Genomic DNA, 21,451 nt, shown 5'->3' with positions numbered 1-21,451 from the left:
ATGGGAGACAAGCCAGTTTGGGAACAGACTGGCTCCAGCTTCATTCAACATTACTACCAGTTATTTGATAATGATAGAATCCAACTAAGAGCAGTTTATTTTGATATTTCATGCTTCACATGGGAAGGACAGCAATTCCAAGGGAAAGCTGCCGTTGTGAAGAAATTGCCTAGCTTCCATTCCAGAAAACCCAGCACAGCACCATGGCTCAGGACCATCAGCCCATGCTGGATAGTTGCATCATCAGCACAGTTGTGGGCCAGCTCAAGGCCAGTGACAACCCCATCATGCAGTCCCACCAGATGTTCCTATTAAAGAGCATCAAGGTTGCTTGGATTGGTACCAATGACATGTTCAGCCTTGCCCTGCACAATTTGGGCTGAACCCCTCCCAGACAGCCATTCATGCTATTTCTTCTTCCTCTTCCACTTACTATTCAACTATTCACATTCCTCCAGATGCACCTAATTATCAACGAATGAGCAGGGCCTCGGTGGGAATGAGTGCAGTGTGCTGCTCTACTGAGCTGTTTTACATGATATTTGGATCCTAGACTAGCGGCATCTGATAGAAGTTTGTGTTGTACCAGCATACACCTTGGAATGACTTAAGTAATGCAAAAGGTTGTCTATTTTTCTTTTTTTGGAAGTCTACTGACAAATTGCTTTAGTAACCCATAAAAGTGAAGGAGAAAGCCTCACTACCCAGATACTGATTTTTCAGATGTTTCAATGCCTCATCATGCAATAAAACCATAAATATTTTCCTAACAACAACAAAAAGAACAAGCAATTATATCAAGTAATTGTGAGGATAAAGGCAGATTTTTTTTTTTTTAAGTGAGGCTAGGGCTTCCCTGGTAGCTCAGAGGTTAAAGCATCTGCCTGTGATGCAGGAGACCAGAGTTCGATCCCTGGGTTGGGAAGATTCCCTGGAGAAGGAAATGGCAACCCACCCCAGTACTCTTGCCTGGAAAATCCCATGGATGGAGGAGCCTGGTAGGCTACAGTCCATGGGGCCGCAAAGAGTAGGACACGACTGAGCGACTTCACTTTCACTTTCAAGGATACAAGCAAATGATAACCTTTCAACTAGCCTACATAATGTAAAGAAAAACAATAAGAATACAAAGTAACATTTAAACTATCTGTTTCTAGCTTGGGAGACCTGGATCATTCAGGCCACAAGAGGAAGACAGCTGTGTTCACATCGGGTTGGTTATAGACAGTACATCTGTCTCATTTGTTAAGTCCCAGTAGCCTCCCTTCTGACACAGCTGGGGAGTCTCCGGGAAGGCTACCAGCATGAGCCAGACCCCGGGCCCACTCTACAATTCGGAATTCTGGCTATTACTATTTGTGATGAGGTTTAGGAGCCAGACCTTTATTCCCAAAGCCCACAACACAGGCTTTAGGATGTTATTTCTCAGCAAGTTACTACAATATGAGTTTTTAGTTCCCAGACTTTCTACAGTTCTGGGAGAGGATTTTTACCTGACAATGCCTTTCCAGAACCTAATGGTGACTGAGACATACAGGAACCCTCGTCAGTGACTGGATTCAATTACAGTTACGGAGTAGCTGACTTTCTGGCCTCCAACTCCCATACTCACTAACAACTGTCTGTTTTCTTGTCAAGTCAGTAAGCAAGCAGCCCACATATCTCTCTCCTGGGTTTTCCCAAAATACTTAACTGAACTCTGGTACACATCACAGTTCCCTTAGCCTAAGGAGAACACTTCATTAACATTCCACTGTGTTAAAAGACCCAAAAGAGCCTATAAGAGTATTAAAGAAAAATTATTCATGACACTATTTAAAGCACAATAAGGCAGTCTTTATTCAGGGGACTACTGGGATAAGTGTACAGACCACCGAAGTCGGATTTTGCAGTGGAAAGAATGATTGGGCTCAATTCCAAAGGCAAAAAGGAAAGGTGGAAATTCACAGCCAAGGAGCAAGGTCAGTGGACACAATATTACCAAGGGAAAACCTTTGGAGTAAAGGGGCATTCAGGATAAAGCAACCTGACCTAAGGGGATTCTTGCTTAAGGCAGGCCAGGGTGATCAGATATCACCTGAGGGATGGTGGGGAGGATGAGCAACCTGATCAGAGATTTCAAGGGTAATCAGAAATCTTGAGGGTGGGGGCTTCTGGTTAAACTGACTGAGCAGGATTCCTCCTAAATTTGGACAATGTTGAGCAAGAATGGAGGCCTAAAAGTCAGGTCTAGTTGAAAAAACGCTCAGGGAAACCTGGGTAGAGTTTGGCTGAAGAGAGCATCTGCCAACAACACTCCAGCCTTTTTTCTGCACAATAGAATAGAGCAGAAATTATTGGCATGAATCATGATTTGTATGTCTTTGGGCCGCAGGCAAAAAAATCATGAGAAATATCAGCTTACAAAGTGAAATCCAAATTCTTTAGCCTCTAACCTCATCTGCAGGTTGGTCACACAACTCCCTCCAAATAACAAGTATTTTGCATAGTGGTCATTCACCCACTTATTTCATCTTCGTGTTGTGCCAGTGAGGTTTTCCCGTCTTTCAGAGGAAGCTCCATTTGCCCACCCTTGAGCCAGGCTGCTCTGAGTTGACACCCAGTAAATGCTAACTTGAATTAACTCAAAGAGGAGAGTGATTAGGACAGCATATGTGCTGGCAATTACCTCCGTGTTCCGAGGAGATGACCTCAACAAAAACAACCAGAATGCAAAAGAGAAGATGAATGGGGGACTCTGTCAGTTTTAACCAGTTAGGTAGGTCTGGGAGGTAAAAGGCAGAGGAAAGCTGATAACTTTCATGTTTCAATGCGGGGTCTCAAATTTATCTACAAGAGACTATGAGCAAGGCTGGAAATAATCATAAACAAGCAGAAGTAGGACTGTGACAAGTGTTCTAATATTGTAGGCCAAATTAGTAGGTGTCTGAGGGTGAGTGGGTCAAGGCCTGTGTTTTGTGTTTTTTCTTTTTTAATATTTACTTATTTGGCTGCACAAGGTCTTAGTTGGGGCATGCAGGATCTAATTCCCTAACCAGGGCTCAAACCCAGGCCCCTTGCACTGGGAACACGGAGTCTTGGCCACTGGTCTACCAGGGAAGCACCCAGGCCTGTGTTAGTTCCTTAGGGCTGCTGTAACAGATCGCACAGACTGGGTAACCTGAAACAACAGGAATTTCTTCTCTCACAGTTCTGGAGGCCAGAGTGAAATCAAGGTGTGGCAGGACCACGCTCTAGGGGGAGAATCCTTCCTTGCTTTCTCTTAGTGTCTGGTGATTACCAGCAATCCCTGGCATTCCTGGCCTTGTAGAAACACCACTCCCATCTCTGGCTTCATGGTCACATGACCTTCATCCTGGTGTCCACCTTCATATGACCTACTCATACAGAACCCATCATTGGACTTCAAGCTCACTCTAATTCAGTATGACCTTGTCATAACTTGTTCACAACTGCAAAGATCCTACTTCCAAGTAAGGCTACTTCCACAGTAATAAGAGATCAGGATTTAAGTATATCATGTTGTGGGATACATTTTGACCCATTACAGGACTCTCACTGCCATTCCTATCTGCACGTGAAATAAACTGAACTTGAGGGAATGGGGCTGAAGGGAGACCGGAAAAATTAGAAGGGTCAATAGTGTCAGGAAATTCCTGAAATAGATCATACTATGTTTAAAAGATTTAGTGAAAGCACTCAGAACATCTGAGGAATAAGGACTTAGAATTCAGAATTCTCTATGTCTGGAAAAAAATACATAGTGACTACCATCCAGGTGTTTAGTAGCAGAAACACAAACTGAGATGCACTATAATTACAGGTGTTGAACACTAAGAAGTTTAAAAGTTCATGTACAGCTAACTGAGGAGGAAAGGGGGATTATGATGTGTAAGTACCTCCTAAGTATCCCTGACTCTGTGCTGATGTGCGTGTGTGTGCGCTAAGTCACTCAGTCATGTCTGACTCTTTCCAAACCTATGAATTGTAGCCCACCAGGCTCCTCTGTCCATGGGATTCTCCAGGCAAGAGTACTGGAGTGGGTTACCATGCCCTCCTCCAGGGGATCTTCCCCACCCAGGGATCCAACCCATATCTCCTGCAAATCCTGCACTGCAGGTGGATTCTTTATCACTGAGCCACTGGAGAAGCCCCTGTCACTGGAGTACTTATGCAAAAAATTTTGTTTGATTCATGTGACCCAGGTATTGTATCATCATATATGAGTAGAGAAACTTATCTACTGCCTCCCAGCATCTAGGCAACCTGCAGAGCAAGGGAACAGAAATAAGATTTCCCTGTTCCTGAGACTGACTGAGAAAAAATACCTACTAAGATAAATGTACTCCATGGTTATATGAGTTAAACCACACTTGAATAGGAAGGCTAGATAGAGATGAAGGGGCCAGCATAGGTTCTATGCTCTGAGAAGGGATCAGGACACACCTTAGAGTGTGGGATCCAGCACGTAGTGAACACTTCTGTCCTACAGGACAGACTCCAAGCTCTTCATGTGGCCCTTAGGGCTCCAGCTTCCTGGGATTCCAGTGTGCATTAAGTGATAAAATGCAGATGGTAAGCCTAGCATATGCCGAACATATTGTGCATGACTTCTGCCTTCCCCACCCTGATCCCCACACATCTGGGATCCTTGACCAGTTTTCTCTCCCTGAGCTCCAGCTTCCTGAAATTCCAGGATCCTGGGATTCACCTCACTTAAGGAACAGACAGAATGAAAGGGAACATTCAAAGAACTGCAATGGCCAGGTTGATTCCCTCCAGAAAGAGTCAAAGACTATTCAGGAGCAAAACTGAAAATCAGAGTGGACAGAGAAAACAGGCAGGAGGACTTCCCTCATGATACAGTGGTTCAGAATCCGCTTGCCTGTGCAGAAGACACAAGTTCGGTCCCTGCTCTGAGATTTTCCACCTGCCTCAAGAGAACCAAGCCTGAGGGTGAGCTCTAGAGACTGAGAGCCACAACTACTGAATCTTACTTGCCCAGAACCCGTGCTCTGCAAGGCACAAAGCCATTACAATGAGAAGGCTGAGTTCAGCAACTAAAGAGTAGCCCTCGCTCACTGCAACTAGAGAAGCCTGTGCATAGCAATGAAGACCGAGCACAGCCAAAATAAATAAAAATTAAAAAAAAAAAAAAACAGGCAGGAAAGATAGACACAGTAAAGCATCTATGTGTTCACAGGAAACATGGTTTTCCTAAGGTTTTAATAAATAAATTTTTTTTAAAAAAGAACAGGCAGGAAAGACAGACACAGTAAAGTATCTATGTGTTCGCAGGAAACGGTTTTCCTAAGGTTTTGCTGCAACTGTGAAATGCCACAATGCACCCATCTTGGAGTGACTCTTATTTTCTTACCACCCACACCCTTGCTTGCCACACGCATGTGTGACTATTCCATTAAGTCACCCTCACCTCCTGACAACTCATGATCCTTAGTTAATCCTACCTGTCCTGAGCCCACCTCTAAAGAGCATCCAAAGTGCAAGTGACCCCTACTTCCCTAACACCCTCCTTCTTCTCCTCCATCCTTGGCACCCTTTTCCAGTGAACAACTGGGTATTTTAGGTGCTTTCACTGAAGCCCTTGAATAGTTGGTTATGTTCACCTTTGTGTAGTTCTCAAAGTCTTTTTGACTTTGGCAAAAGGAACAAAACAAAACAAAATATAAAAACAGATGAGCAGCCTGCATGTGACAGCTGGGAGGCCTGTACTGCAAGAAAATTAAACAAGCCAAATTTCTTTATTCAGTGGATTCTCAGAGCCCTTTTTTCAGCCATAACCTCTGCTGGATATTGGAGTACCAGGTCAGAACCCTATTGTCCTTGCTTCCTAGAAGTCTATGAATAAGTCATAGTAATATTCAGCACTGTTTTTCTTAGGACTGCTGGTCAAGCTATAGTTTGTTGAGCACCTACTCTGCCCAGAATCATGCTGACTCCTTTACAACAGAACTTCTCAAACTGCAAAGAGCAAAGAGCTGGACCTCCCTGGTGGAAGTGGAAGTGGAGCTTCCACTGCAAGGGGCATGGGTTCGAACCCTGGTCAGGGAACTAAGATCCCACATGCCATTCAACTCACCCGAAAAACAAAACAAAACAAATTGCAAGTAACTAGAAAGTCTAGTCCTAGTATTTGGTTAATGATTCAGACTGTGTTTGGGACCTGAGGGTTCTATTTCTAATAAGTTCTCAGCTAAGCCAGATGTGGCTGGTCCAGGAATCAGACAACAAGGTGGCACATTTTATACACCTGTATTTGTCATTCATCCACAAGTATATCCTGTGGAATGATGACCTTCTCCCCAGGGGAAGACGTAATTGCTGCCCTTGTAGATACGGCATTTTTAGGAAAGCTATACGTGATACTTTATGGTGCAAAGTTCACTTTCCATGTTTGGCATAATCTACGGTTTCCTTTGCTACAGTCCATTCACCTTTCTACTCTGCAAGGTGAGTGCGTCATGCCTTCCTCCTGCTCTCACATCTCTACTATCTCTTGTTCCTTCCTGTCAGTCAGGGATCTCCAGAGAAACAAAACCAGTAGGGTGTGAGTGTGTGTGTGTGTATGTGTGTATGAAGAGGGGAGGGGACCGATTGATTTATTTCTCAAGACTGGTTCACATAATTGTGGAGGCTTGCAAGCCCAAAATGTGCAGGGCAGGCCAGCAGATCAGAGACCAAGGGAAGAGATGATGTTGCAGCTCAAGACAGAAGGCAGTTTGCAGGCAGAATTCCTTATGTGTGGAACAGGGGGAGGACAGAGTGTGTGTGTGTGTGTGTGTGTGTGTGTGTGTGTGTGTGTTTGCAGGCAGAATTCCTTATGTGTGGAACGGGGGGAGGACAGAGTGTGTGTGTGTGTGTGTGTGTGTGTGTGTGTGTGTGTGTGTGTGTAAACCTCAGTCTTTACTTTTGTTTTAATCTTTTGGCTGTGCCGCACGGCATGTGTGATCTTGGTTCCTCAACCAGGGATCAAACTCATGCCCCCTACATTGTTAAAACTCTGCGCTGTCTTAACCACTGGACCACCAGGGAATTCTCTTGGTCCTTACTCTTAAAGACTGACTGATTGAAGCCCATTCATTCATGGAGGATAATCTGTTTTATGCAAAGTCTACCAATTTAAATGTTAATCTCATCCAAAAAGTATCTTCACAGCAAATTTGAGACTTCTGTGTGATCAAGTACTGGGCACCAAGACCTTGCCAAATTGATGCATAAAATAAACCATCACATCCTGCTTCTTCTTTTGCTGAAGTGTCTGTGTATTCAGAAGTCCACCATGGACTTCCACTCAGTTGCTCCCTGTTAGGCTCAGGGTGCAGAGACCACCTTGCCTCCTCTTCTCCCATCTCTGCTCTTCCTGGCTCCTGCCCAGCCCCTCCTTCCTTTAAGCCATACACTGTAATTCTCCCATCTTTAAGATGGGACCCATTCTCCCTCAGCTACTGCCACTTTTTCCTACCCAACTGTCTCCACTACCTCACCTCCTTTCTCTCTCCAAACTACCCCATCCCAACAGCTCTACTACCTCTGCTCTGCTCAGGGGGACTCTATACCAAATACTATGGGTCAATGCTCTTATCAGTGGTTTTTCCTCATTTCATTTGATCTTGCAGCAGCACTTATCCTCATTGACTATCCCTCTTTCTTGAAAACACCTTTGCCTGCATGGGATTCCAAGGCTCAGCACTGCCCAGACTTCTCTCCACCTCATAGTGGCTGCTCCTTCTCCTCCCCCTACCCCCTTCCCCCTTTCCTCTTTTTCCCCTCTGGATCTCTCTGCTCTCTTTCTAGTCTCCAAAGCTAGTGTGGCCTATTCAACTCCTCCAAGACAGCTCCTCTACCCATGCTAGTCTATCCTAGGATCTCAACTCCTATTGTGTGCTGCGACAACAGATTTCCACCTCTAGCCTTGGCTTTCTTCCAGAACCATCATAGCTATTTGTCTTGAGCATTTCAGACCTAGCAAGTCCAAAACTCATCTTTGTCTCCCAACCCCTTCCCAAAAACTGTTTTGCAGTTTCCTGGGCGTACTCTCCAATCCCCCAACTGGGGCCAAAACTACACGTTTCTCATTCCTTTAACACCCAGTAGCACACCATGGAGGAAACCACTACTGCTCACCAGCCTCACCTCCATCAGCTTGACTCTGGAATGGGCCATGTCCTGCTTGCATTTCTGTGGCTGCTTCAAAAATAGCCTCTGCCTCCCTCCATTCAGATCCAATCTGCTCTGCACAGTGAAAATTAAAACCCCATCAAGCCATGCCCTCACGTGAAAACTTCTAAGTGTAAAATTCATGGTCACTCCATTCCAGTCTCCCCTTTCTCTAGCCAGGGGACAAGCCTCCTTCTTTATGGCCTTTGCATATGCTGTTCCTCTGCTGGAATGATCTTCTTGCACACCTCTGTTCAATTTGCCCTCCACCTGCTCTCTGCTCAAATGTTATCTTATGAAGGTCCTACCCAACCACCCTAGCAGGCTCCTTCTTACCTTGTTTTATTTTTTCATGCCATCTATTCATTTGATTCCTCTTCTAGCTCCTAAAAGCCAGGATTGTCTATCCACTATGATCTCCCCAAGGTTGACAAAATTGGTGGCACACAGCAAGCACTTTATAAAAATACATTCAATCAGCAACATAATAGAAACCAAATGAAACATTACTTTTGAGATGGCTCAATGGTCCTGAAGTAGCATTTACATTCAGGGTTTTCTTTCTGTTGCTTACTTGTGTCATCTGTCATAATCCCATTTGATGTCAAAGAAAGTACCTTCCCACGATCTCCAGTTGCCTCCCCACCTCCACCCCAAGCTGACACACCATGGCCCTCACTCACTAACTGCCTCCCTGTGCTTCTGCACGTTTAGGGCCTTTGCTGTCATGGTGGCCTCCACTTGGGACCCTGTTTTCACCCATGCTTGGGCCTGATCAACTCCCTCATCTCAGATGTCACCATCACAATGGAACCTGCCCTGACTTCTTTCTTAATACTATAACCATCCCCAGCTGATCCCCAGCATCCATTACCTGATATTGCTCAACGTTCTTCTTCCTCTGCAGTGTGAATCAAACATAGCAGATCACGTTATTGATTTTGTCCTGCCCTTCTCACCAATCCCCTCAGCCAGCTGTGCTCACAGATGCACCATGAGAACCTGGAATAGAACCTAGCACCATGAATGCTTATTGAGTACTCAGTACACATTTGTCAAATAACTGAATGGCCCCACACATTCAGTAAGATAGACAGCATTATCCATTTTTTTGGGTGAAGAAACTGAGGCACAGAAAGTTTAAGTATAGCCAAGATCATCTGGTTAGGAATTGACGAGGCAGGTTTTAACCTGGGTGCTCTGACTCATAACCACTGCATTGAGCAAAATGCAGTAAATAAACACAAAGCTTCTAAGAGACAGTTCACAGAGAGGTGTCAGTTCAGGGGAAGGAACTAGACAGGGCAGTGAGGACTGATCTGATGCTGTGAGTTAAGGATTTCTGGGCTCTGAATTTACCTGCTTTAGAACAACAGTGGACAGAACTATGAGCTCAGATTACCAACACTTAACAGGTAGTTCCCTCACCCAACCGATCACAGAGCTGGGAACTCAGGCATACAGCATCTGGACTTTTAGGGCAGGCTGCACTATTTGCCAAAGCACCTTAGTCTGACCTGCCTTGGCTAATCTTTGGTTCCTCCCCTAACTCTCCTCCAAGCCATGGTGCCTGGCTGGTGCTCCTGAGAAAGGGGTGCACATGAGTTCTGTTGAATCCAGTTAAATCTGACAGGGGTAGTTCCCACTGGTATCTGCAGGTTCCAGGGAGACGGGAGACCCTGCCTACACCTGGCTGTCATTTGGGGGACCAATCACTGTTCACAAAAATGAATTCTACTCCTTTGCTTTATCTCCTGCAAAAGTCACAGAATCCAAGCATATCCCAAACAGTGGCTCCCTGTTAACTCCCTTACTCAGGAATGATTATTTGTTATTTAGAGGAAGAAACAAAAGGCTCCCAAGTCCTTGAAATGAGGAAAGCAATGCCAAGAAATCCAGTTCCAGACCCCCGCTTGGTGGTCCAGTGGTTTAGATTCTGTGCCTCCAATTCAGAGGGTGCAGGTTCCACCCCTGGTTGGGGAACTAAGATGCCACATGCCAGGCAGCACCACCAAAAAATAAATAAATAGTTTCACGGTCCATCCACCTCTTTCACATCTGCTCAACCAGCCTACTTCCTTTCTTTAGGGGAACTGGTATTGCTCTGCTTGATCTGACCGGACATCAGTTATCTGCAGTAGTGTATCCTCTCCAGTCTCTGTCTGCATGCTCAGTCATGGCAAGAATACTGGAGTGGGTTGCCATCTCCTCCTTCAGGGGATCCTCCAGACCCAGGAATCCAATCCGCATATGCAGTGGCTCCTGCACTGGCAGGCGGATTCTTTACCAATTCTTTACCACTGAGCCACCTGGGAAGCCCATCCTCTTTACCAGATAGACATCTCTTTGCCTTCTTCTATGGGAAAGTTCAACTTCAGTGCTCAGCAGATGAAAAAAAAGAAGTGTTGGTGTCAACCAGCTCTGCTCAGGACCTCCAGACATGCTTTCTCCCAAGCTCCAGAACCTGGAAGATTAAGGATGGTACCCGGAAGACCTGTCTTCGAGCTACATGTTCAGCATAGTGTAGTGCCAAGGAGCCCTGGCTAGACGTCCAGAGGCCTTTACTTCCTGGCCTTCGCTGCGACTCGACTTCAAGTCAAAGTCCATTAGCCCGTTCCCCTGACCCCGTGTGAACAGCTAGCTACACCCTACACTTAAGGGAGCAATAAGCACCCCGACCACCCACTGGGGGCCAAGACGGACAGAAGTCCCTCTGGGCCCTCCCTGGGTTGTCCTGATGCCCAGAAGGGACGTGTAACGGGTAGCTGTGAAACTCCGCAAACCCTCCAAAAGCCAGGGCATCCGATAGAGGACAGAGGAGGGAGGTGAGTCTTCCTTTCCCGAGCCTTCCTCGCCTCTCCAGCGGCCGCGGGTCGAGAGTAGAGGAGGGGTTTCGGCTGGAAGGAGGTTGGGCCTGCAGGCGTGGGGTGGGGGGTGGGGGTGCCGCACGGGAATTCTGAAATGTAACGGCCCGCGGTGCGCCGCAGCCTTCTTCCACCGCTCCCCCTCCCAACTCCAGCATTCAGCCTCGGCTACCGGGTCGGCCCTTCTGGGAGTAAACAAGCCCCTTGTACGAGTCCCAAGGGGGAGAACAGAGAAGAGAGGAGCCCCAAGACCAACCTTCCCACACCGGCGGCCGCCCACAGCAGGGCGCACCCGCGCGAGCCCTCCCGCTGACCCGGTTCTCTGCCCCGCCGCTCCGCCACCCGCCTCCAGGCGCAGTCCCCGACGCTCCTTCGAGGCCCCTGCCTCCCGCCCCGCCTCGACGCGCGCCCCCGGCGCAAGCCCGCGGGGAGGCCCGGCAGAGGCGGCTTGACGGACCCACAAAGCCCCCGGCCAGGCGCCGAGGCCTCGGCGCGCGCGAAGCGGGGCGTGGCAGGGCGGGGCGCGCCGGCCGGGCCGGGCCGGGGGTGTCGAATGTCACCCCTAGCGCACACCTCGGCCGGGGGGCGGAGGAGAGAACCACTGAGATGCGGAGACCTCCCCGGTCCTAGAGCGGAGCAGGAAGTGTCCCAGGGGAGGGAGCCGGAGGGCTTCGGCCTTTCCTTTCCTCAGCGTCCGGCGGGCTCCGGAGGCGGTCAGGCCTGTACGGCCCGCCAACTGGGACTCGGCGAGGAGGTGAGTGCGGCCCGGGCGGCCCCGGCTTCTGCGGCCCGCGCACGCGACTGCGCGCTCCTCGGTCCCCTGGCTCCCAGCCCCGCGCGCGCCGGCCTCCCTTCACAGAGCTGAGCTCTGAATCTCTGGGCAGGGGGATGAAACTGACACAAATGTTTTTCAGGCGCCTGCATTTGATCCCACTTCTTCCCTCTTAAGCGGAGCCGTGGTTTTCTGGATGAGCAGGAGACGGGGTCTTGGCTAGCCGGGGACAGAGTGGCCCTTGCAGAGAACCCGCCTCAGGAAGGACACCCGGGAGACCGGGCTGGAAGGATGAGGAGCTGCCGCCGTAGACTTCCGCCGCCGGAGGGCTTTGAGGTAGACGCTGAGAAGGAGTTCCATGCTGTGAGGTGAGGAGCCGGGAGCTGGCTAGAGTGGAGGTGGGTGCGGGTGTACAGGGAGGGAAAAGCGAGAGAAACCTGGATCAAAGGAAAGCTTGCCCCTTTCCCTGGCATACGGTATGCTCATCCCCTTCCCTTTTAGCTCATCCAGCTCCGTTCCTTCTCGTAGAGCTGCTTTTAAGTACGCCCCGCCCCCTGTTGGATCCTCTTGAATTAATCAACGTTAATTCATTCATCTCTCATCTCTGAGCTTCCTACGTGCCGCTGCCAGGGAGACAGGAACACGGCTCTCTGGTTAGGCATGATGGGCTAAGCCCAGAGCCAGATGCCCTAGAGTACTAAGGGTGGGTGCAGACCTGAGGAACCTTGAGGCCCTGGAGGTGTGTGATGGCCGAGTTCAGGGAAGGTGGAGTTGAGTAGGGCTGAGATTGGGTGTCAGATGCATGAGCAGACACTGGAGGAAATCCGGTGGTGGGGCAAACTGTAATGTGTGCTGGCATGCTGGGGAGCCTCCTAAACCGGGTGTTGAGAGCAGGGGACCACATCCAAGGATCTCAGAGGCCTGATGGTGGGGGAGGGGACTGTGTGGGACCGTATTTGATTCGTTTTCCCTGGGTCCCATACTCTGGTTTAGTGGCTGCTACTGTGATGTTGCCCTGCATATGTTCACTGAGGAGTTGCAGGGGCTCCTGAGCCCCTTCTCTTCATATGTGGAGGCTGTGCCATTAGTGCCCCACCTCTGTCCTGCCTGGGGAAGGTATGTGAGATGTGTGTGGTTTTCTTCATTGTGGTTTGAAGATGACAAGAGAAGAGAAAGCAAGATGGGTGGAGGCCAGGTCGAAGGTCCAGACATCTTTAAATATATACTGAAGTTTACTATTCAGAATTACTATTCAGTAATACTATTCACTATTTACTTTAGTGAATTGGATAGACGCTCCTTTTAAAACACCGGTGCTTTTAAATACTTACTGTTATTTTTCTCTAGTAAACTCAGGATGTGCCTCTTTTGACTCTCCCCATCTCTTGTTTGGGGGCTTACCTAGTGGCTCAGCAGTAAAAAATCTGCCTGTAATTCAGGAGATGCAGGTTAGATCCCTGGGTAGGGAAGATCCTCTGGAGGAGGACGTGGCAACCCACTCCAGTATTGTTGCCTAGAGAATCCCCATGGACAGAGGAGCCTGGCGGGTTACAGTCCACCGCATCACAAAGAGTTGGACACAACTGAGCAACTGAGCATGCACACACGCATCTTTTGTCTGGGTGTCTTCTGGGCTGTCTGCTTTCTTCCCTGCTTCCTGGTGCATACTCCACGGAGCAAGGCTTACTCGCTCTGTGTTGGTCTAACTCTGATAGCACTCACTACCAGCAGGGTGAATTTCCTGTCTTTGAAGGAAAAGCTTTGAAGGCTTTTCCTGTGCATGTCTGTCTTTGTCTTTTCAGCTCATTTTGTAAAGGTCTCAAGGGCAAGGACGGTGACTTTGGCTCTGAAGCCTCAAGATAGCGGCCTTCTCGACTCGTCCATTTCAGGTCCCTTCCAGGAGGACCTGGCCATCGAAGGTAATTAACCACAGAGTGTTAATTACCATCTCTCTCCTGCATGCGGCCCCATTGGTCTCCTGGGATGCTTGAAACACCAGTGCCACGTTGAAATGTCACTGCTTTTCTCCTGGACTGCCTGCCTTGTTCATCCAATCCTCAGTTAGGGAAATCATATAATGATGCTTTTGGGAATGGGTTTGTTCCTTCTCTGCCTTTGTGTAAGGATCATCCACACTGACACTTGTCACATATCCTGGTGCTTCTCCCAAAGGCTGATCTCTGTGGGCTTTTTCACTTTTCCCATCACCACCCCCAGAAAACTACTACAGGAAACCAGAACATTGAAGCCAGTGATTTCTGTTTGGAAATAGGGTCGTCTTCTGCTGCTGACCCCCATCAAATCCCATCATGCCCACAGCCCTGTGCCCCCGAGTCTTGGCTCCAAAGGAAAGTGAGGAGCCCAGGAAAATGAGGAGCCCACCGGGAGAGAACCCTTCCTCCCAGGGTGAGCTTCCCAGTCCCGAGTCTTCCCGCCGCCTCTTCCGACGTTTCTGCTACCAGGAGGCTGCAGGCCCCCGGGAGGCCCTACACCGCCTCTGGGACCTGTGCCGGGGCTGGCTGCGACCTGAAAGGCACACCAAGGAGCAAATCCTGGAGCTGCTGGTGCTGGAGCAGTTCTTGGCCATCCTGCCCCGGGAGGTCCAGGGCTGGGTGCGGGCCCAGGAACCTGAGAGTGGTGATCAGGCTGTGTCGGCTGTGGAGGCCCTGGAACGAGAGCCAGGGAGACCCTGGCAATGGGTGAGCAGAGGGGGCTGGGCTAGGCTGGCTGGGAGGATGGGAAGGGAGAGGGAGAGAGTGGGACTGGGCAGCAGATGTGGAGAGGGTGGCCGCCTTGCGCTTTGATGCTTTGGTGGGGTCACGTATTCCCTGGCCAGGGATGAGGAATTCCATCTAGAGCCATGTGCTTTCATTATGTCCACATTGAAGTTTGATAACCCCAAAAGACAGAATCCATTACCTAAAGGCTCTAATTTGTGACATGATTATGTCGTCCCACTTTATAGCCCTTAACAAGGTGGGTCTGTGCTTCTAGTGGTTGAGTTAATGGTCAGCAGGCCCAGGGAGTGGGAAGTTTGCCCAATCCCTGGCACAATTGCTGGTCCTCATCTGGCCAGGGACCTCTCCACCGAGCTCTAAAGAGCCCTCTCTGGGATTGCAGCTCAAGCATTGTGAAGACCCTGTGGTGATTGACGATGGGGACAGCCCTCCAGACCAAGAGCAAGAGCAGCTGCCAGCAGAGCCCCACAGTGACCTTGCAAAGAGCCAGGATGCCCAGCCCATAGCTCTGGCTCAGAGCCCTGGGCTTCCAAGCAGGCTCTCAGGCCAGCTCAGCGGGGACCCAGGTAGGGTGCCCATGGGAGTGGGGGAGGGGCGTTTGTACCTGGCCCTGTGCACTTGGAAGTAGCTCTTGACATTTTTGGTTCTCTCCTGCCCCCCTGAGTGGCTCTGAACCTTTTCCAGAGTCTGGTCCTTCCCTAGAACAATTCAGTGAGAATCTCATGAGAGTGTCCTTTTCATGGTGCCAGGTCTGCCCAGAGGGACCTCTACTGTGAGTAGGTGTATTTTGACGCTGCATCATCTCGCTGCTTTGAGGGCACATCTCTGAGTTTGTTTTGTTGGTTTGGAGATAGCTGGGCACCATCACTGTCCAGATAGGGCCTGCATGGGGAGCTGAGTAAAGCCATGTCCTTTTCTCTCTCTGAACATCTCTTTTATCAGCTAAATAGCTTCTGCTTTGAAGATTTTATAATGTTGAAAGAAAATATAAAAATGCCCCCTAGGGAATGGGTGATATCTTTAGGACTTGGGGCATGAATGGTGGCTAGCCATGTCTGTACAAAGTGCACTAATGGCCACAAGCAATTGGCTTTGGCAGCAGATACACTTGGCTTTTAATCCTCCAGCTATGACCCAGGTCTTGCTTCTAAACTCTGCAAACCTCAGTGTCCTAGTCTGTCCAACGGAGATAATAAAGTGAATCACATGAACTTGTGGTTTTCCAGTACATAAGAAATTTTTATTTACACTGTAGATTGTTACGTGCACAATAACATTTATGTCTCAAAAAATTGTACTTATTTTAATTGAAAATATTTTATTGTTAACCATTGTGTGAGCCTTCAGCAAGTTGAAATCTTTTTGCTGATGAAAGGTCTTGCCTCCATGTTGGTGGCTGCTGACTCATCAAAATGGCAGTTGCTGAAGGTTGGGATAACTGGCAGTATCTTAAAATGAGACAGTAATTAACCTTTGCCTCATCGATTGAATCATTCCTTTCAGGAACAATTTTTCTACAGTATATAATGCTGTTTCATAGCATTTTACCCACAGAACTTCTTTCTTTTTAAAATAGAATCAGTCCTCTCACTGTCATTGTTGTATCAATTCAGTTCATGTAATATTCTAAAACTTTTGTTGCCATTTCACCACCAGTCTTCACAGCATCTTTACCAGGAGTAGATGTCATCTCAAGAAACTGCTTTCTCTACTCATCCATAAGAAGCGACTCTTCAAGTTTTATCATAAGATTTTCACAATTCAGTCACATCTTCAAGCTCCACTTCTAATTCTGTTTCTTTGCTGTTTCTACCACATCTGCCATCTCTTCCTCCACTCAAGCCTTGAACCACTCGAAGTCATCCATGAGGACTGGTGTCAACTTCTTTCAAACTCCTGTTGTGTTGATGTTGATATTTTGGTATCTTCCCATGAGTGGTTTTTTTTTTTTTCTTCTGGCCATGCTGGCTTGTGGGATTTTTGTTCCCCAACCAGCTGTTGAACCTGAGCCCTGGTAGTGAAAGCGCTGAGTCCTAAGCGCTGGTGGTGGTGGTTTAGTCACTAAGTTGTGTCCAACTCTTATGACCCCATGGACTGTAGCCTGCCAGACTCCTCTGTCCATGGGATTCTCCAAGCAAGAATACTGGAGTGGGTTGCCATTTCCTTCTCCAGGGGATCTTCCTGATCCAGGGATTGAACCTGGGTCTCCTGCATTGCAGGCAGATTCTCTACCGACTGAGCTATGTGGGAAGATCCTAACTACTAGACCACCGGAAATGTTCTCATGAATGTTCTAATGGCATCTAGAACAGTGAATCCCTTCCAGGAGATTTTCAGTTTACTTTGTTCAGATCCATCAGAAGAATCACTGTGTATGGCAGCTATAGCTTTGTGAAATATATTTCTTACCTTAAATAATAAGACTTGAAAGTTGAAACTACTCTTTGATCTATGAGCTTCAGAATGGTTGTTGTGTTAGTAGGCATGAAAACAACATTAATCTTGTATATCTCCATCAGAGATCTCTTGGGTGACTATTCAAAAAGCAGTACTATTTTGAAAGGAATCTTTATTTCTGAGCAGGAAGTCTCAACAGTGGGGCTTAAAATATTCAGTAAACCATGTTGTAACCAGATGTGCTGTCATCTAGGCTTTGTTCCATTTATAGAGCACAGACGGAGTGGCTTTAGCATAATTCTTCAGGGTCCTAGGAGTTTGGAATGGTAAATGAGCATTGGTTTCAACTTACAGTCACCAGCTGCATTAGTGCCTAACAGGAGAGTCAGCCTGTTCTTTAAAGCTTTGAAGCCAGGCATTGCCCTTTCTGTAGCTATGAAAGTCCTATGTGGCATCTTCTTCCAATATAAGGCTGCTTTATCCACACTGAAAATCTGTTGTGCAGTGTAGGCACCATCGTTAATGATCTTAACTTGATCTTCTGGATAACTTGTTGTTTCACCTTGCACTTTTATATTATGGAGAAGAGCTTTTTTCCTTGAACTTTGTGAAACAGCATTTGCTAGTTTCAAACATTTTATTTATGGCTTTTTTACCTCTCTCAGCCTTTGTAGAATAAAAAGAACCACGGCCTTGTTCTGGATTAGGTTTTGGCTTAAGGGAATGTTGTGGCTTGTTTGATCTATCCAGACCACTAAAACTTCCACTGTATCAGCAATAAGGCTATTGCACTTTCTTGTGTGTTCATTGGAATAGCACTTTTAATTTCTTGCAATAACTTTTTGTTTGCATTCACAACTTGGCTGTTTGATGCAAGAGGCCTAGCTTTTAGCCTGCCTCAGCTTTTTTTATTTTTAATATTTATTTACTTGGTTGGTGGCATGCAGAATCTTTAATTGCTGCATGCAAACTCTTAGTTGCTACTTGTGGGATCTAGTTCCCTAACCAGAGATTGCACCCAGGCCCCCTACATTGGGAGTGCAGTCTTAGCCACTGAGCCGCACAAGGGAAGTCCCTCAGTCTGTTTCAGCTTTTGATATGCCTTCCTCACTGTTTTAAATCTTTTAATGTGAGAAGTATGTGGCTCTTCCTTTCATTTGAACACTCAGAGGCCATTGTAGGATTGTTCATTGGCCTTATTTCAGTATTGTTGTGTCTCACAGAACAGAGGTCCAAGAAGAGGGGGAGAAATGAGGGAGCCAGCACAACACACACATTTATCTGTTAAATTTGCTGTCTTATGTGGGCATAGTTTATGGCCCCCCAAACAACTACAATAGTAGCCAAAGTTACTATATAGTAATAGTAATCAAAGATCACTGATCACAGGTCACTGTGACAAATATGATAATAATGAAAAAGTTTGAAATATTATGAGAACTCTAAAAATGTGACACAGAAACTTGAAGTAAGCAAATGCTGTTGGGAAATTTGCACCAGTAAGATTGCTTTGATTCCGAGTTGCCAAAAATCTTTACTTTTTAAAACACATAATATCTGCAAAGTGCAATAAAATGAGGTATGCCTGGCTACCCATAAAATACTGACTAGGGGGCCTGAGTTGCCCATGAATTTTTTTTTTTTTTTTGGCTATACTGTGGCGTTCACACTCTTAGTTGTGGCATGCAAACTCCTAGGGTTTTTTGTTTTTTAATTTTACTTATTTCCTTTTGCCTGTGCCAGATCTTTGTTGCTGTGAGGGTTTTTCTCCAGTTACGGTACATGAGCTTTTCATGCAGAGCCCAGACCCTAAGATGTGTTTCAGTAGTTGCAGCGCATGAGCTCAGTAGTTGTAGTTCCCAGACTCTAGAGCACAGGCTCAGTAGTTGTACTGCACAGACTTAGTTGCTCCGAGACTTGTGGAATCTTCCTAGACCAGGGATTGAACGTGTGTCTTCTGTATTGACAGGTGGATTCTTTGCCACTGATCCACCATGAAAGTCCAGGGAGTTTTTTTGTTTAAGATTTTTTTTTTGCAGCACTGGGTAGCATGTGGGATCTAGTTCCCTAATCAGCGATTGAATCTGAGCCTCTACATTTGGAGCATGGAGTCTTAAACGCTGGACCACCAGGGAAGTCCCCTGCCCATGATTTTTAGTTGTGATCACCATGGAAAAAAATTGGTGCTCTCAGGTTGAAGAGAGTGACCTGTATGGTGTGAGTGTTAGCTCAGGTGGACTTATCACTTTGTACTACAGTTATAGATGGCAGAAGAAAGTATAAGGAGACCAGAAATCCATTCTTGGTGATTCACAGAAATTGTCTTTACTGTAATAAGCTTTGGAGTGTAGAAAAGTTACATATTACGTTCCTTTATGTGTGAAACTATACTGATTTTTGTACAAATCAAATAAACTCCAACCTTTCCTTGGTTGAAAGTCAAGACAGATGTGCTAGTGTTTTGGGGCTGCTGTAATACAGTCCCACAGACTGGGCAGCTGAAACAACAGAAATTTCTGTGTCCTAACATGGTCTTCATTATGTATGTCTGTGTCTTAATCTCCTCTTCTTATGAGAGCATCAGGCATACTGGATTAGGGCTCATTCCCATTACCTCATTTTAACTTAATTACTGCTTGAAAAATCCTATGTCCAAATATATTCCCGTTCTGAGGTATTGGGGGTTGGGACTTTAATATGAATTCAGCGAAGATGCAATTCAGCCCACAATCACAGGCATGAGAAACAACCATTTGCCCAGATAAACAATGCTTCCCAGGTGGCACTAGTGGCAAAGAATCCGCCTGCCGTTGCAGGAGACCCAAGAAACGCAGGTTCAGTCCCTGGGTTGGGAAGATCCCCTAGAGGAGAAAATGGCAACCCACTCCAATATTCTTGCCTGGAGAATCCCATGGATAGAGGAGCTTGGTGGTCTGTAGCCCATAATGTTGCAGAGAGTCAGACATGACTGAAGTGACGTAGCTTGCATGCCCATGCCAGCAGCCTGGGTTTTACAGGTTCTAGAGGTGTCTATGAGAGGGTCTTAAGGAACTGTGTCAGCCTGCTCACTTCCTGGTAGAGTTCTGAGATAAGCCAGCTGCTGCATGTCAAAAGGGTCAGTGCTGCCATTTCCCTGAGCAATAATAAATGGACAAAGAAAGCATGATGAGAGTTAGCTATTAGCAATACCTTAAACATTCAGGTGATTGATTACTGGGAAGAACTTCCAGTAAAAACCATATAGTTACTAGTCTTGAAGATTTTCCCCAAAATATAGTTTTTATTTAGAGGCTGAAAGCTTTTCAAAGTAATCCTCAAAGTATTGATATGCTCATTTATCATGCTGAAAGGTAGGGCAGGGCTGTGTTTTATCCCTCAGAAGGTGGTAGGTATGAGAGCAAAATTAACACATCCCTTCTTCAAGGGACTTCCTGGGTGGTCCAGTGACTGATACTCTATGCTCACAATGCAGGTGTTTCAAGTTTGATTCCTGGTCAGGGAACTAGATCCCACATGCTACAACTAAGAGTTCGCATGCCGCAACGAAGATAAAAGATCCAGAATGCCACAGCTAAGACCTGACACAGCCAAATAAATAAAATTTTTTTTTTTTTTTTTTAAGAAAATCCCTTCCTCAAATCCATGCCCACCAACCCTGAGCTTCTGGCAGCAGAGTGATGAGGCTGCCTCCCATAGGAAACTGCTCCCCAAATGTCACTGCTGGCTGAGCTGGCTCCTGTCTTAGGCTCTTGTTCCAAGTAGTCACACCTGCCCCTGTTTGCAGAAAGCTTTGCATCCCAGGTGTGAAAGGTGAGGAGCATTGGCTTCTATTCTACTTGGCACTGATTTTGCATTATGAGCTGGGGTTAATCTGAATTTTCTCTAACCTGAGAGATGATAGTGCATCCTTCCAAGTTTATTCTATAAAGGAGCACTTTGTGAAACACAGCTCATTTGACATGACTGCACCATAGGCCAGGTATATGGCTCACTTCTTGCAGAAGCACAGGCAGGAGCTTGTCAGGGGAGAAAAATCACATGAGAATATAGCAGAGTCTCTTGGTAGCCCAGGATAAGGGAGAGTGAGATGATCCCAATGCTCTACATTTTTTGTGTACATTTTTGTGTGATTAGTGGGTAGGGTATTGATACTCTTCCAGGAGCATCTAATAGAGATAAGAAAGATAGATTTCCTTAGGAAGCTTTGCAATTTATAAACTTATAAATGTATAAATTTACATGACACTAGAGTCCCACAAAGTCTTTGTTGCCAATAGCTCTTACTGACCTTTTACTCCGTGGAGTTTTAACCTTTATTTCCCTCATATTATGGATGATAGAGCTGAGGTCCTTGCACCTGCACGGAGTCGCATAGCTGGTTTGTGGCAGAGCCAACTGAAACCCAAGCATTTCGTTTTAAAGCCCACATTGACATGTCTGAAAGCAAAGCAGTAGAAATCCCTATGGTTTGCAAATGCTTTTTACGTACATCATCTGGTAAT

The 21,451-nt window shown here is 46.8% G+C and overlaps 1 protein-coding gene and 1 pseudogene across 4 annotated transcripts in view; both read left to right on the top strand.

Moving 5' to 3' along the window:
• LOC138441225 (nuclear transport factor 2 pseudogene) lies at positions 1–383 on the top strand (annotated as a pseudogene).
• Positions 384–11,622: 11,239 nt separating this feature from the next.
• The window catches only part of ZNF496 (zinc finger protein 496), a 46,605-nt gene continuing 36,776 nt past the window's right edge, over positions 11,623–21,451 (top strand). Inside the window, exons 1-5 of one of the 4 annotated variants that reach the window (XM_069591824.1) lie at positions 11,623–11,796; positions 11,957–12,182; positions 13,617–13,733; positions 14,134–14,513; positions 14,935–15,118. In XM_069591824.1, the coding sequence (XP_069447925.1) occupies positions 14,184–14,513; positions 14,935–15,118 (514 nt within the window). In that variant the 5' untranslated portion in view covers positions 11,623–11,796; positions 11,957–12,182; positions 13,617–13,733; positions 14,134–14,183. Of the gene's footprint in view, positions 11,797–11,956; positions 12,183–13,616; positions 13,734–14,086; positions 14,514–14,934; positions 15,119–21,451 lie in introns of all 4 variants that reach the window. The other 3 variants (XM_069591821.1, XM_069591823.1, XM_069591822.1) reach the window with 3 other exon arrangements.

Source organism: Ovis canadensis, chromosome 5 (genome assembly GCF_042477335.2).
Source record: "Ovis canadensis isolate MfBH-ARS-UI-01 breed Bighorn chromosome 5, ARS-UI_OviCan_v2, whole genome shotgun sequence".
Lineage (NCBI taxonomy): Eukaryota > Metazoa > Chordata > Mammalia > Artiodactyla > Bovidae > Ovis > Ovis canadensis.
The sequence above is the reverse complement of the archived record's forward strand: the minus strand, read 5'-3'. Positions and strand labels throughout refer to the sequence as shown.